This window comes from Venturia canescens, chromosome 7, assembly GCF_019457755.1.
Source record: "Venturia canescens isolate UGA chromosome 7, ASM1945775v1, whole genome shotgun sequence".
NCBI lineage: Eukaryota > Metazoa > Arthropoda > Insecta > Hymenoptera > Ichneumonidae > Venturia > Venturia canescens.
In genome coordinates this window covers 15,964,422-15,982,279 of record NC_057427.1, presented here as the reverse complement: position 1 = coordinate 15,982,279, position 17,858 = coordinate 15,964,422, and the positions used below count along the sequence as shown (strand labels likewise).

General features: G+C 40.7%; 1 protein-coding gene across 1 annotated transcript in view; it reads right to left on the bottom strand.

Annotated features, from left to right (window-relative positions):
• The window catches only part of LOC122413571 (uncharacterized), a 116,817-nt gene that overhangs the window by 29,557 nt on the left and 69,402 nt on the right, over positions 1-17,858 (bottom strand). Inside the window, exon 2 of the mRNA XM_043424009.1 lies at positions 12,820-13,152. Coding sequence (XP_043279944.1) covers positions 12,820-13,152 — 333 coding nt within the window. The remainder of the gene's footprint in view (positions 1-12,819; positions 13,153-17,858) is intronic.

The following is a 17,858-nucleotide window of genomic DNA, read 5'->3' as shown; positions in this document are numbered from 1 at the left end:
AATGCCAGTGTTTACAATCATCAGAAACGTCTCCGGCTATTATTGACATTATTGTTGAAAATGAAGAGAATTATTAGTTCTACGTCTTCGGAAATGTGTGGAGGTTAATGGCCATATCACTTCGAACAATTGTTAAAATCATTTTTCTCCAAAAAAACATGATTACATTATTCAGATAATCCTATTGTTAATACCATCACGATTTCCCTTCTTTACATAGGTATCATAGGTAATGGAATGAATGTAGTGAAATAACTTGTCAGAATTCGATACTCTACCATATTTTTATATAAAAAATATAGGATTCTACTTGAAAAAAACAAAGTTGCCCTTCAAATCTTCAAAACGTCTCCATCTATCAAAACAAACCGTGCAACTTTTGTCTGAGCATTTTTTTCATACGCAACGCTTATTTTAGGAATTATTCAAAGTGGTCACGTTTAATGATTCACCCTGTATACTTGCTGCACACTTAACACAGGTTATGCGCTGAAAGAAACAAGAAAATAGTGAAAAACAAGAAAATAATGTTCGTCTTTAGCTACCAGAGTGTGAGAGACTTTTAAAGATGCAGCGGGGCAAGGCCGAGGAAAGCGAAGGTTCGTGACGTCTTTACGGAAAGAAGTTGAAGAAAAGATTTTCTGCTGAAAGTTATAGACGATAGAACACGACCAGCACTGAATCGCGGGTTGAACGCTTTCATTATCCACGTTGTTCAAGCATTTTGTATAGATTTCAAGAACTTTGGTGTAGAATAGCATTTTTTAAGACTCTGACGGCATTAATGATCCCGCGAATTCGTGGCTCGATACGTTAAAATATCAATTGGTCACCGTCTTTTAGTGCGGTATCTTAATAAACGGAATAAAACGCACGTGAGTGCGGAGACAAAGCGAAAGGCGGTTCTGAAAAACATCCAATTATTATCGGGACGTAAACAAACGGAACAGCGGTTCCTAGTCATGTTGAATATTTGGATTAAACCAAGCTTACAATCGAGTGTCTACATTAGCCGCGGTGGCAGCAAACGTGCTTAGTTAGCGTCGCGCGCCCAGGAAAGACGTTGAACGAGGGGAACTCCTCGAGTGAGTTCGAGTGACGGCCGCGGCCAGGGTTGATATATAACTGTGTACGTAGCCACATTGAACGCAATTCTGTGCCGCTAGATCCTTTGAAACGTGCAAAAAGCCGCCCTCCGATTTATCATCTAGTGTGTAACGAAGTGGTACGCCTGCAAGTTCTAAAATAACTCACTCCGCGCGAGCAGACCGTGGCCATATTAGCCCCTAACGCCAGCACACACGATACACGAAATTTCTTCGCGCTAGACCCTGGTGCAGAGAGCTCGCTCTGACAGAGGAAAATAAAAAATCACTCTACGTTTCACCGGTTAAAGGGAGCGATAGCAGGGGCGTCGCAGGTGTTGCTTATTTGCCGTAAAGGATCTCCTGGTCCCAAGTGGGCCTTCACACGACTGCGTGAAGATCCTAGCGAAACGAAGACGACTGGCGTTTTAGCAGACTCGAATTCTTGATTGTTAAATCACTCACTGCTCGACAATTCTATCTACGATAACGCGAGTCATCCTTTCATGTCGCCATTCGAATGGTTCGATGTCAGAACTAAGGGCACGACAAATAAATTCAACGTGTAATTGCTTAAGTCATATATATTTGGGGCGCAGGTGTTTCAGAGTTGTTTTTAGTCATACTCGTCGAATCACGAGACACCTCCGATTACTCGTGTAAAGAAAAATCTCATAAAGATCGTTCTCATCGAAGGGTATAAAATGTGAAGAATTTCCTCAGCTCTATTTACGAACGATGGACAAATTTGATCTCCGATGGCTTTTGATCGCGAATACGAATTGCCGAACAAGCACTTGGCATTTGCACAAGAAATCGATGCGAGCTTAACACATCGGCCCCATCCAATAACTCTTTTGGTATTTGCGAGCTTTGGCCCCAAAGTACGAACTGAGCTTTCGTCCCGCAGTTGGAAACGAGTAAACCGCGCAGTGACAGTGAGTATCATTGAACCGGGCAACGACGAGACGATAAAGGCACCATGTGACAGCGCCACATGTTCACCTGCAAGAATTATCACCGCAATTACCGGGATCGTCGACGTTCTGTGTGAGCTCTCTCCGCAGAGCAGTATCCAGCCTGCCAACCATGCAAATCGTACTAATTTCTTCACATACAGATTGCCTTTCATGCGAGCACGAGGACACTTCAACATTCGTCTTGATATCAAATATTTTCCAGTTTCTGGTGCTCCAGTATTTGTCAGTCCTGTCGTTTGATACGAAAATCAGTTGCGTGTGCGTCACAAGTTTTTCTGTTATCAGGATTTCGAAATTTATCACATTTCTTGTGACAGGAGGCTTCGATTATTTTTCCACTCATTCATATCAAATCGAATATCATTATCAAAGCACTTGGTAATTCAATTTTTTCGAAAAACAATAAATTTTGCTTCAATTATTCGTTGTTTTTTTTGGTTGCCAGCCGATCCGAAACAATTCTGATCAAGCCTCCAACTTCTCTTCATATTATTTCACATTCAAAGTTGTTTATTCTTCATTGCACGCTGTGCCATCGTGATAACGACAGCGGTCCCACTTCCCTCTCCCCAGCTCTGGCAGCACTGGGTACAGGTGCGCGCGTCACCGCTCGTGATAAGCAGTCAAAATGGCGTGAGTGTTGGAAGAAGCGGGACGTGTGAGCAGCCCATTGACGGAGCAGAGAGTTCGACGAAAAATCAGGAGTTCAACGCGACCTCGTCAACCAGCTTATTTTTATCCTCAAACACAATTGAAGTTCTATGCTCCTGCCACTGTAATACTAACACGTATCCAGTAATAAACTAGTTTTTTTATCCGTTACGTTTCAAGTAAATGATCCCATTAGTACAGCTCCCTCCTTTCATCCAGGTGTTTATGAAAATTTCATCGTCACTTGCATATACACGCGCGCGCGCGTAACGCGATATCCATTGGGCGTAAGCAAAGTATATAGTGGAACTCAACAATGCCATTATCGGCGATGACTGGCAGTGAATTTCTCGTTATGACCGAGTAAGTTGACTCATCCATTCGCCGTAGTGAATTTGCCGGTTGTATGGCGTATGGCGTGCATCCATCACGTAGTAAGCCGTCTATTGTACGAGTCTGTTGAAATGATTACCGTTTTGTGAGTATGTACAATCGTGATTTCTGGTGGCAACGAACTCATTACACTTGAAACTCCAAATCCCTTTCATTCGGCATCATTATACGCACGCACACTCGTACACATGCACACGCTCATTTGCAAACAAATAACGCACTTTTGCCATGTGTCACGATAATTGCCACTGCGGGGCCAAGGGACCTGCGCTGCAATGTGTAATTTTATTAACGACAGGTTTCCGGACGCATTGCCAAGGAAATACAAACTTCCATGAACGCGCCAATCTTACCATCATTTGCGGACAACTATGAATACAAACGACGCCTTATTTAAAAAGAATGATGAGCCGAGAACTGCGTTTCAAGTTATTTTACAATTCTTATGTTGAATACGGTGCATTGGTAATTGCCGAATAATTCCCTCCTGTCACAGCATTGAATTGTGCTCCCGAAGCGAATTCAAATGTCGAATAAACAGAGTGAGCAATGAGCAGACGGTGCTCACGGGTTTTCAAATATTTGAGTCCAAAAAAAGCAGGCATCGATCTTGTTTTTACACCGACGAACATTTGGATAAGGTTCGACGGAACGGTAAACCTTGCTGTAAATTTTTCATCTACTCGACCGTTAATTCGGTGGCGAAAAATCTGAGTGTGCTTACGAGGCGTACACACAGCGTGAAATACTAAATTTAATAGGTGCTTTACTATGTGCGCAAGAATTATCGTAAACGATCTTTAATGCCCGAGTTCGTATCTTTTATAATTCACTAATATTTGCACACTCAGCGATGGTAATCATAAAATCTGATAATAATGAAAAAAAATATTCTCAACGTTCTACGGTTGTGCCTCGAATTACCGAGGAGTGCCCAGAATTGGAATATTCACGGAGACAGGAAAAGATTTGCAGGGTTCAAAACAGAACCAATTCTGCCAATTAAGCGAATTAAATATAGAACCAGATAATTAATTTAACATGTCGAGTTATTTGTCGATATTCGTTTATGACTCGATGCTATAAATTGGGAAACTTTGGTGTCCGTGACTTCTCGTTCAGCCGAAATCGAAAGCTTAATTTCCCTTATCAACGAGCTAAGCAATGAGATGACGTCGACAGCGTCGACAGCAATTCTTGTTGCATCCTACGGAAGAACAAGCCGGATCTCTGAAAATAAAATGGCATTGACGAGGCTCAAATTTCTCAGCGGAGACTCCTTTCAGTGTACAGTTATGATTGCTTTACACAGAAGGAATTCGCACCCGTTGCTCATCCCGAAGTACTCTATCAACGTGAGAAACTCTCTGGATTGGAGAAAGAAAGCAGCCAACGCGTACGGGAACATGCGCTGCGCACGAGCGATGCAGGTACGAATCCATGGGTATGTGCTGGGTAAATGTGCACACGATGATACGAACATCAACCGGTTGATCGCGGTTTCTGTTCCTACAACTTCGATTAACAGACAAGCGAGTAATGGAAATTACTTCGCGTACGCAGTTCCCATATGCCACTTACGCGTCCGGCACACACGCTCGATATATGCTCAGCGCATTCACGTATGCCTCCGGATAATCCGTTGCAATGAATTCGCACAACTTGTCCGTTAAATTACTGCGTTAAATGGAAAAATAGCACTCCACCTGCAGTGTATGTATTATAATATCAAAGTTTTTCGTCACCACATCGTGGTTCATCCACATCAAAATTCTGACCACAGAACTTTGATGTGGTACTGTAATACAAAGTCCAGTTCCCATCTCATCGTGACACGTGAATTATCGTCAATCATATTGACAAAAGGACTTTTGAATAATTTCGTGACTTCCAAAGCGTTGTGTTATTTTCAGCATTGCCCTTACGAACGTTATTCCAATTTGTGTCGTTCGAGTACAACTCTCTGTGAAAGTGTTTCCTTTTGAGTGGAGCTAAAGATGATTTCTGAAATATCGATTCTACGTCCATGCAGCACCATCTTGTTGGTCGCTTCATAAGAGCGACGCGACGCTGTGACTAAATGGAACAAGATTCCAAGATTTAATGTGATATAAATTGAGTGTTTGGAATTTTTCTTCATCGCCGAAAGAGGTAGTTCAATATGGTGAATCGAGTATATAGCTTTGAGCTGTACACTGAGGTTGGGTAATTACTTAAAACTGTTGGCATGTGCACGTAATTACTGTGGTATGTAGTACGTCGAATTATTGCAATATTCAATTGCTTTTGAAACTCTATGCTGCTGGTGGCTGTTGCGAATTTTGAGGGTGCTGCAAGAAACGCAACTGCTAATTGGCAAATGCTTGCACATTCGAGAAAACTGAGAAAGTATCCGAAGTCGCGGTAGTCGTCGTCGGGAGTTTAAGTTGAGGAATATAATGAGAAATCTTCGGAGTGCGCTGCTCGAAGAGTGTGTATTTTCAGTGGATGAAAGCATCAGAGATGGAAAAGTCAAAAGGGAGGATAAGAAGAGGGATAAAAAGCTGAAATTTATTCGTGTACGAAGGTAATGCAAGTCCAATCCCCATGGCGTGTTACGCGTGCTCGGTGAGTCACAGAGTCTAAAATTCAGTCACAAACCGAGTGACTGAGAACGAGTCGAGGTGGGGGGCCTCGTCATAAAGGAAGCGTCAGTCCATAAATTGACCTCTTACCCGAGCCCCACCTCAGGCTCCCAACTGGCTCCCCGAGCCAGCACAACGTTATGTGCCAATTTCGAGGGTGCCAGCAGGAAACTACCACCCTCGACAAAACTTACTGAATTCATTATAGAACGAACAAAGGCGAATGGCGGCTGCGATGGATAGACGGAAGAGTGAGCGAGACCAAACTCCTCGAGCCCAAGGCGCTTCTACACTTTTATAACGCCTAGCCGAGAAGCACGATCTCGACTCCTTCCCGCGTGCGAGCCTGCAAGGAAAACTGAATCTTCGCTTCCCTGATAAGCCCTCCTACCCACTATTTCTCCTTTACAATTTACATGCTTATTCGCACGATAGAAAGCACTTCCTTTGAACCTATCAAGGTCCCGAATTGCATGATATATTTGTTATCGAACAAAATCGTCCGTTATATATAGAACGATTTTATATTATACAATTTCAAACACTATTTCAAACGGGCTCTTCAAACATGGGATTCGATACGTTCATAAGTTGGGTAAATGAACCCGAACGGCTATTCACTTTTTCGATTTATTTACTTTTAGGTAAAAAAGAAAAATCTTCGTGACAGTGAAACTCGAAACCCCGCAGTTTCATCGTCGCTGTCCAAGCGTCCTAAAAATGTTGTAGGCATTCGGTTCGTTTGGATCCGCAGTTGCAGCTGAAAACAGGCTTTTCAATTTCCGAATTTGTCACATACCTACGACCTATCTTTTGATCAAGCTTCTACAGGATGCTTTTATGACTTTTATTTCCCAAAAATTCTTCAGCTACTCTTTCATGGAATGTTTGAAAAACCTGCAACCAGAGTATCCCAGGAATCGTGTTGCTTTCAGTGATATCTGGACGCGAAGTCAGTAGCGATAACGCTCACAACATGTTAATAGAATGCAAATGTGTATAAGTGTATCAAAACAGGCAAAAGTCTCGCTGTACGTTTGTTCACATAGACAGGATAACCTGTTGAAACTGCTTGTATACTTGCTCCGTCCGCGCGCTATTCCATGCTGATAAAATCATCTTCATTGCTATCAGTAAAATGAAGTTGCAGTGGCATTCGCTTCTCGCTAAGTTCATTCAAACAGCGTCTTTGATCTTTAAGAAGGAGTCGTCCGTTTTGAACGAAGTTATGCCATTAGCTAAGTGACTTTCATCCCCAAGAAGTTTCTAGTTTCTAGCATTGCGGTTAACAGAAAAACAAAGTGTGGTGATCGATCGGTTAGCCGTGCATGTCGGGAAGGTTGTTCGGTGTGCCCTCGCGGAAACGCTTTTCCTTCGAACGTTGTCATTACAGCGGAAAGTTTAATGACAGTCATATCGCGAATGAATGCCTGAAGATTAGGTGAGGAGGGTATTGATTTTCCAGAGTTCATGCGTGCTCATCGTCGTCCATTGTATGGGTGGAGAGTGAACAAAAAAAAACAAACAAAATTGAATAAATTCATTACAAAGAACCCGAAAATAACACCGAAAAAGGCTTTTCCGTTTCCGTTTAAAAACGGACAGTGAATACCTCGTACCGCGTTGGGAAATGAATAATATGAAAGCCCAAAGCGTACGGGGCTCTGTGCACGCGAACCGTATATGCTGCAGCAGGAACAGCGTAGGCTCACGGAGGAGAACGCGAGCTTGGCGATCGAAGAAAGATACCGATGTGTAACACGCGAACCTTGCGATCATTAAGCTCTTGGCCCACCATTCGCATTTTTCCCCCTCTTTTCGTATAATACTGTTGCAAAAATCGGTGTATGAAAATTTGTTCTAATGGAATGATGGAAAGATTTTTCTCGACAGATTCAGCGTAATTTTCTATCAAGGTAGATCATGCCCGATGGATCTTATTTTATAAGTGTCTGAATTGGATCCATTTTTACTCCCTAATTAATGACATAATCACTCTAAATTAATATCAGAGTTATTAATTCAACATTGTGAATAAATTTTTTAAATTTATCTTTTGGCGAATGAAATTACAAGACATCAATTAATCGGGGATCGATCACTGACTGAACCCGGAATTTCATTCGTCTCTAGCGAAAATACTATAGTTTTTTAAGTAAAAAATCGCTTTAGAGAGCGCAAAGGGAAATGGATCGAGAAAAAAGTATTAATAAAAAGACAGAAGGCTATGACAGGAATGGACCAAGTCAGGAAGAAACAAAAAATGCCGAAATAAGCAAATGTGAGGTTATACCAGTGCTCATTGCCAATTTCGTTTAATCTTTAACGTAATGTATCTGTATATTACTAGTAAAACAATCGCGTTTCGATTTTTTTCCCAAACCTTCATTATGTTTAAACGTACACTGTTATTGTATACGTTTTTCCTAAACTTCGTAAGAAGCGTTCGTTCGTTCTATGGAAAAATAAACGATTTTTTAAGCACAGTTCTTATAACACTGCGTATTTTTCTTCATATTTAAACACGTTTATCCGAATGAACAATAAGTCGAACCCTTTAAAATAAAATTTCAAGACTCTCTTAAGAAAATCGTTTCGTGCATGAACCACCTTAAATATCGTATTTTTAAATTAAGTAACTCTGCAATTTACCTGTTCATTGATCGATCAAAACTATTCGACGAAAGTAAAACAACGAGAAAAAAATGATAACACGGATCTTGTCAGAGCGAAAGATCCATGGATTAAATTAACATCCCGGAAGAAATTGACGTAAGTGCATCGCGAACGAGGTCCCCACATCCCCATCAGTTAATTCATTTAATTGAGCAGCCTCTAAGCGCAGTGGATGAGTCTAATGATATTCCGAAGATCTATATCGTCTTAAGTCGGTATATACATTGACTAGTAATCATCAATAGTATACATGTCGAGCAGAGTCAGGCTACATAAGATTGAATCGGTAGATATAAAGCAGACTCGTTTTCCTTTTTAATTGAGAGAGTTACGGTACTTATGATGCTTATATTCAATCTGGAGAGATCGCCCAGCGCAGTATGTAACAGCACGTTCATACATCTCGCTTTTGGCATTATCGAGCTTTCCTACACACAACGTCAAAATGAAAGCAGCAGCACCTGAACGCGATGAATCACGAATGTACTTTAAAAAAAAAAAAAACGAGCACGAAAGTTCGTAAGATCAGGAAACTGGTTAAATCTCATTTAAAAAGATTCGCTCCAGCCCCATCAAAAAATCATCAACATCCAATAACCCCAATCATCGAACAGTGGAATCTCGTGATTCACCAGCCACCTTTATCGGAGCTTATCTCAGGGATTTTGTTGCTTCATTTTTATAGAATTTACGTGACACAAAATATCGGGGAAACGCGACTATATGCGGAGAATACGCATATGTGTACATTATTGAGCAGCAGCAGCAACGCAGCAGCAGCCTGAAAGCACGACACAGAAAGCTACCGAGATGGGAATACATATATTCGGGCCAGACGATGGAGCTGTGGCGGCATGGCTCTGTCGATTTGCGTCAAGATTTACGGCCAGCACTAAATATCCGGGGCTTGGTGTTATTATCGACTTTATTACACTACCGGATGCACTGGGCGCTACCATACGATAGGGTTAACAGAAAGAGCAATGCCATTTCGCGTCTGTGCCTCATATATCATCGCGACTCCATTGATTCCGACCGTGTCTTCGTTACATTATTGTACTATTATATATTCTATACGCTCACACAGACGAGCACTTATTTCGGCAGGTATTTCAAGGCGACATCGTTGCCACGTGAGATCATATTTGGCTTATGAGCTTGGCTAAGTGCACTTGCTAACATTTGTTCTATACGGCATCTTGTGCAATTTTTATTGACACTGACACTCACAGCTCATACATCGGGGCTGTCTCGTTTTACTCGTTTTCTCATATTCAAATCGAATCGCCTGATAGTGTGACGCGTGAGACGAATTGCCCATGTAAAAGCAGCTCGACATACGCCCAAAGATATGAAAATCGAGGTAACACTGATTATGGATTGTCGTTTTATCTCTAGACGTCTGACCATTGAAGGTCACTCAAAATTACGATCTTCATCACAAAGTGGACTAAGGAATTCACTTCGAGGGCTGACACGAACTTCGTTATACGAGTTGCATTTTATAAGGAATTTATAAATGTTCAATCGAGTGTGTAATTTGGTATACGCTGAAATATACTGGATTCCATATTTTGAGGATTTATTAAACTTTTTACTTTGAGGAAACGAAAGTTATTGTACCGTTCTATCGACGCGTTCTCTGAGAATTCTCGTTCTGTTGAGACACTCGAAGTTCTCGCTGATACTTTGGTCAAAACGCTGGACGTCGTGCTTGAGGGGCAAACTTTCTGTTCTCTAAGACATCGAAATTCGGAGCGAACGTCACGAGTTATGAATTTGTCTGGAAAAAGTTCGCTCCATCATTCTCTCACCATTGCGTTCGTTGTTGTGCACCATGAAAGGTCATTATTTGGAGTTATTTTTCCACTGAACGTATGGAATTCGAGGAAACATTTGCTTCCGAATTGTAGAATATCCCGAACAATAACTCTGAAAATTCTTATTGAATTTTTTTCCCTCGACTCATTCTCAATGAAATATCTCAGCCCGCCGGTGTTGATACAACGATTTGAATGCTCGACAATGTCGCCCAGGTCTCGACCTTTATTTCCTTTTTTATTCCCCATGAATAAATACACCGATCGACTCGGATATGTGAAAGGTATTCATAAATGCGGTTCACTCGCACAGAGAGATATGGCGAAAACGTGAATCTGGTCCCACAGCTCAGAGTGAGGGGACCGGCACTGATATACGTTACATTAATGTTCGCATATACGTGGGGTGCATCGCTCCGGTCTCAGTATCACTATAGCACCGGCCAGTGGCACGTCACGCAATACTCGGGAAGACGCTCTCGGTGTTCGGGACACGCAATCCCGTAGCGAGCACCAGCCTAATACCTTCTATGATTTTGTATTCCCTTCCTCGATAATATTGCTAAGCCGAGTTCAAGGACGCGAGCGATGCAATCCCGCGGGAGAATAATCTTCGTCGTCGTGCTGGGTGCGAGCGCTGCCTCCATCCTCTCGTGATAAGCGATTTCTTTTTCCAGTCTCATTTCGAATACGTCACGGTGCCAGGATCTGCCAGCGTCTTGGATACGCACGGATATGCATACGCAACGCGGCGCATCCGACAATGAAACTTTTGTATTCGAATCTTCGCGGGTATACTGGAACACCCGCGAGCTTCCACACTGTTACAGATGCCATAAAAACTGTTGCATCACTATGAAGCTACGGGAATGAATTGCAGCGACGATTCGAACGTGATTCGTTTTAAACGAAGGAAACTGGAGCTCGAGTGGAAGCGCAGGGCCAAGATTTTTGATGATTGTTTCAAAAATCTCGTTCGAAATTTAGCAATATTTGTGGGAACTGTGCGCTGGCTAGTAATGGAAAACCTGGAAAACTTGGTGAAATTTTCGATTCACTGACATAACTGCGCTTGTCAATATTTCAAGTCTGATATGGCACGAAAATGAGGTATTTTATTAACAATTGTTTTTAAACTTTGTATCGAAAACCGATGGCGGTGAACAGTATTTTTAATTAACGGCGGTTATCATATCGAAATAGCCAAACTTTTCGTAGTTTCGTGAACACGAAATATAATCGACGTCGAGAATATTAATCGGAATTCCCACTTCCGAGGACACTGCAAAATTTTTGCGATAGTTTTGTGGGATAATTGATTAGGCAATGAAAATAGAATATCGATTGGTGGAAATGAATTTTTAGATTTCAACACAGAGAATCAGACGGATCACGAAATGCGTTTCGTAAAAAGTATGAAAATTCCTTCATAGCCGGGAATAAATAACGCGGTAGGAGCTCTAGTGAGAGAGAAATAAATTTGTCCACAAACGGATGTAAATTTATTCAAATTGCACGATTTTGGCTCATGGTTTTGTTTCCTACATATAACAATGACTCTACAGCAACAGGACATGGGCGTACTCCCGCTGTCTAACGGTCACAGGTTTATCGTATTCCGTGGTGGAATTTGCAAAAAAAAAGTCAGCTGAATAACGTCGATCGTGCAGATACATGGATCGCTCGATGCGACATAATTTTCTCCTCGGGACTTTCGCGTAATGAAAGTTTTTGTGGGCGCTATTTTCGGTTGGAAAGTATACTCCCATTTCGACCATTAATACAGACCTCCACAGTTTCTATTATCCATAAAACTCAACTGTATCGAAGCCCACGTATCATTCGTCATCGACTGAAACACTCTAAATCCAAGTGTGTTATTGGTAACACACATTAAGTGTGTTCTGTACTTAGCGCCATAAGGAAACTATAGATTTTTAACACACCATAAAACGTGTAGAAAGTGACCACAAGAAATCTACAATTTGCTTACGGCATTAAGTACAGAACACACTTTACGTATGTTGGCAATAACACACTTGGATTTACAGTGAAATGATATGAAAATCGATTTTACTCTGTTTTAGCGGAGATTCTTAGATTAGGTTCAAAATGAATCTTACGAAAATCAGAAAAGTAATTTTCAGATCGTTTTTTATGAAATTCTATAAAAACTTGAGTCCGCGATTCTGATTGACAGGAAACAGGATTATCCAAAAAGGTTTACACTCGATTAATAACGAGTTGCAAAAAATTGAATTTGGGAGTAACGAAACTCTCGCCAAAAGTCTTACTACCAAATTTGTAGTTACTTTCAAATAATAAGTTATTTAAAAGAGGGTACAGAATTCAAATAAATCTGCGTTAGATTGAATGTAAATTAGAGCTGCTTTCGTGTTCTCGTGTATCTCCGTAATTCCGTCGAATTCGAAGGAATGCGAATGGAAAGGAGAATAGATAAAGGCAGAAAGGGCTTGAATTGATGAGAGTCGAAGACGGGAGGAAACGGTTGGTATAGTTGTGGTGCACCTCGAAACGTTCTTAGGAGAGAAAGGTCCGAGAAGTTCTGTCATTTCTGCTACATACGCACGCATTATAATGCTTGGATTCCCGGTGGACGAATTCTCCATGCTTGACGATTGAGCCAGATCGTCGTACGAAGTTAGAGGAGCACATTCTTTTCTTTGTTCGGTACCAACACGGATGATACTGAGGATAGAAGAGAGGCCTTCGCTCGAAGATGGATGGAAGACACGAAGGCTGCAATGCTCGTTCAGCGACGTACAGGCCCGAAGATTGTCCTTCGTACGAAGATAATAAGCACAGCGTATTTCCATTGATTTTACATTCGAAAAGAAAAAAAAAACATTTCGAAAAATTGCATTTATGCGCGATGACGATTGCCTGTGAAGGAAAAAAGTTCCTGAAAAAAAAAAAAAAAAACAAATAATCAGAGTCTAGCCAGAGTTTTACAGAATCAGACACGATGTCTGAGATGAAATGGAAAACTGTCGTCGAGCAGAAGTTCGAATAACCCGTAGATTTTCTATGAAATAAGCTCTTTTCGGACTTAAGGGGTCTATCCTAATCAGAATTTTCAAAAAATCGATTCTTTATATTGCATTTTTCGAAAGTATACATATATTTAAAAGTGTCATACTAAAGTTTAATAACGATCTGAGCAGTCTAAGTGTACTTTTGAGCAACCTTTTACGTACCGCCCTGATGCGATACCGCGTACCTGTTTTTGTTTAAACGCGTTTTTCTCAAAATTACGCTTTTCGACGGCTCGTCGATCAAATCTCCGAAACTATTCAACCGATCCTTGCCAAAATTTTACCACTTGTTCTTCACGACTGTGATACGAATTTTGAAATGTTGAGTGGAACTTTTTTTTTTTTGCAAAAAACGACGAAAAAAACGTGCTTTTTCGTAGTTTTTGGAAAAATGGCCGCCATTTTGTCATTTTTGAAACAATGAAAAATCGTATGATATGCTCTATAGCCATTTACCTATTAAATCTAAAACCATTTGTATTTTTTGTCGATCATCGATTCCAGAAATTATATCAATAGCCCACACCCATTTTTTTCTTGGACCCGTCTTCTCCATTTTTCTGTAGGAAAACTGAGTAAAATAAAAATAAACATTTTTTTGATGTATTTTGAGAGTGTATTTTTTAGGCTTAACACTCTTTATATTCATATTTATAATTTATACCCGTCAAAAAAATTCGTGAAAAAAGTCTCTTTCGTCCGTCTAATTAGGAGAGACCCCTTAATATAAATGTCAATTGAAGATTCCTACTCACGGTCTCAGGCTTCTTTAATTTATTCATGCGATCTATGATATGTGCTACTCAAGAAGAAACTACGACGCTATGGATGAATCAGTGAAATTATTTGCAAGTTCAGTTATCCGAAATGTGGCATTGTTATCTTTCAAAATGATCTAATATTCAGAACGACAGGTGGAAATGTATAAAAATTCCTCTCCACTTCCCAAGTCATAAAAATTCCGAGGATTTTCATGATTTTTTGAATTCAACGAATAACCTTAGCCGTATAAAAAACAATTTAAAAGTATTCTGACTGAAGCCGTAAAATGTCTGAAGAATACTGAGTTTTTGGTAAGTGAAAAATTTCTTCAAATTTCGACTATTTTTCGTGATGGATCACGAAAGTTTGATTGAGCGGTGCATTTTATTTTCTGACGACCGTTTGAAACGTTGATTAAGCAACATTATGCTCATCCGAACGTGTATGCAAAACGTGCTCAAATTCTACCTCCGTAAAATAAGAGAGAACATTGACTTATTTCGGCTACTGAAGCATTGGCAGGCTGTTTCAGAAGGACGTTAGCAGCGTCGTCGTTGTTGTCGTTAAGGACGGGCGGCCGCGTCGACTCTACGTTTGCCGATCGTAAGACTGCGCAGCAGTAGGAAGTGCACGATACAGCGGTAACGGAAAGAATCGAAAAGCAAATCAAAGACTATAGAAAGCGATCATTGAAGAAGGAAGATACACAGAAGAGAGCCAAGGAGAGTAGCAAAGTTGTGCAGCAGCAGCAGCAGCAGCTCTTATATTCCTGTTTGGCAAGGCCAAAATAATCGTTATTCTCTGTAGCGTCGAGTCGATCGGCGGGCACTGGCTCTTTGATTTCACCGTCTCTCCTTGTCAGCTGCCCTGCCCCTTTTTTTCATTCTTTGTCTCGGTGGCTCTTCTTTTCTTCATCACATTCGTCATCTCTCTCTCCCTCGCTGAGGGGGAATGAATACGACAGTGACTTTCCTTTGCTCTCCGCTCTCTTTTTGCACTCGCGTGTTTTTTTTCTTAAACTATTTGCCAACTTGTTTTTATTCTCTTGATCTGTCGAAATCCTGAGGACTTTATAATTACTGTGTGACTTCCGTCGGTGTGACGCTGCATCGTTTCTCAAGCGCACGATCATTTTTTTTCTCGAAAAACATTATCGGAGTAGCAGCTATTTAATTTCGGGATTTGATGCCCCTGCAAATGGAGAATTCTCATTGATCGTGCATTTTTCAATCGTCCGACAGCCAACCTCTGCAGAACACATCATCATAAAAAGCCGATAAGTATATTCACATTCAAAATTCACTAAAATAAAGTATAGAGACACTTCGAAATCCACAATGATGTGTTTCTAAGTTTACTCCCATCCGATTGTCAAACTCAAGCAAAATAAATAACTCATCAAGAATTCATCATAAAATACCAGCTAAGAGTATTCGACTTGGAATTTCTTTCCAAACCTGACTACACGCTTAGTCCCTCCGTTGAGAAAGATTCAATATAAATATAGCCGTATACACGTATACACACCGAGGTTTGACGCTCGTACATATATAGAGCATCGGACAAGTACTTACAGACGAAAATGCCATACGATCTTTCGTATAACGCTTCTCGAATAATTATTCAGATATTCCACTTGGGATGAGGAGACGGGAAGAATGTTCAAGGCATCTAGATACCTTTAATGGGGCAAGCTTTCAGCTGTTATCTGAGTAAGGCTCAAGCAGGCTTTTACCTGCAGCCACTCAAGAGCTGGGATAATAAAATACCTGTTTATGTATAGACGTATATGAGTATACATACTTGATGTCCCCACGGTCCCAATCCATTGCCCCTATCGTTCGATACTTCGTCTTCGAACGCCCCACCCTAACTCTCTCTCTCTTCCCCCACCCCTCTCTCTTCGGAAGAGCATTCCATGATGAAACCTATTCATTTTATTTTAACTTGTGATTGTGGTGGTCCCCTTATTCCGAGCTCCTTTCATTCATAACGAGTTCAACATCGGATGTATACAGTTAATGTTTAAATTCGAAGGTAAATCTCACTGTTAAAAACTATTTGCAGCTACGTTCTTGGGAAGTGATAAACCCTCGGATAAACCTGCAATGCTCGATCGTTCCCAAAGAATAACTTCGGAACTTAGTGTATACTCAGGCACTTCTGCGTATCTACATTTTATCTAAATTCGCTAATTGTATGGAGACCAATTCGAATGGTGATACGAGAAAAAACTTGAAAAATTACTTTTCTCCATTGATGGACTGCTGGCCCCGCTTTCAATGGATATTTCCATTGTCCACCAAACTGATGTTTTTCGTAAAATATCTACTCATTAATCGTTGAATGATCGACGAGGAATTACCAACGGGCTCTGCTCCCATTGACAAAGTAATAAATCAACTAATTAAATATTCGGTACGTCCATCGAGCTCGTAGGAATAATTTTTCAATAAAAAAGGATGCTCCTGCTGGTGCGATTAAATGATCCATTATTCATATTATTTCAATTACACGGCGATGAGCACGATGCACAGAATAAATTCGTGGATCCGACGAGTTCGATTGAGGCCCAACATCATTTGCACAAAAATCATGTAAAATCGTCACGTTTATTAATTCACAAAAATGACAAAGGAAAAGTACAATTTTGAAAATGTTTTTCAATAATATTTTCGCATACAAAAACGGAAGAAATAGGGGACGTTAATTCATTACACTTTTTTATTTTATGTACATTTATAAATTACACATAACGCGCGCTCGAGCTGTTGGGTGTCGCAATGCGGAGACTTTCCCCACGAGCCCTCCTCCAGAGAGAGAAAGAGAGAAAGAGAAACGGAGAGCGAGAGGGATATATGTATAATAAACCGTTCGAATGTGCGACCCGAATATTGCTGTGTCGTTACATACGATCGTGATCCTCTTCGTATGATCCACTTCCTGCGTACTAAAACTTTTTTCATTCTATGTTCGCAACGTAACACAAATGTGTATGAATGTTTCTGATGCCAAAGGGAAGAAGAAGGTTCAGTTTGGTATATCGAGAAGAATCGGGCACTGATTCATTTTAGTTTTGAGTGTGAAGTTTCCCCATGAAGAGTCCTTCAACTCGCTTCGCATCGACCGAAATGATTTACATCATTTGGGAAACTCGATTTCATCTAATGAAAAGTGATTAGTCCAATCGAATGATGGGAAACTAGACCTCATTTATTCAGCAGACACTCGAAGTTGTTATAGACGAGTCGAGGCTAAATTCGAGCTCATCCTGCAATAAAAACTCCATTTGAATTGTATTCCCGGTAAAGTAACAAGAATCCTGATGAAATCGAAATTTTTGAGGTTTCATACAAGCGATTGTATTGTAATGAGAAAGAGAGAGAAGGGGAAACTCGAAATTGAGGGAAGAGGACACTCGTCTTTTGGCCTTCGACGAAAATAGAGCACTGAGTCTCTGCTCCCTTCTAAATAACATCGATTCCGCAGGTCGTTTACAAATACAAAGAAAAATTACATCGAGGCACCTCTCCAAGGAGCGGTTATTATCCAAAACTCTGATTGCAACAAACCTTCGTTACACAAGATCTTTTCGGAATTTCGGAAACGACGACGTCGACGGCACCAACAAAAATCTCAGGTTGAAAATTCTCCACGTTCACGCGTGTTCTCTCTCTCACCAATTTCATTACACGAAATACAACCGACGAAACATGTTAAATTGAAAAAGATAAGCGAACGTTTCTTGTCGATACTTTTAAAGTATTTGTAAGCTTTATAAAACCAAAGTACATCCGACTCTCGAGAAAAT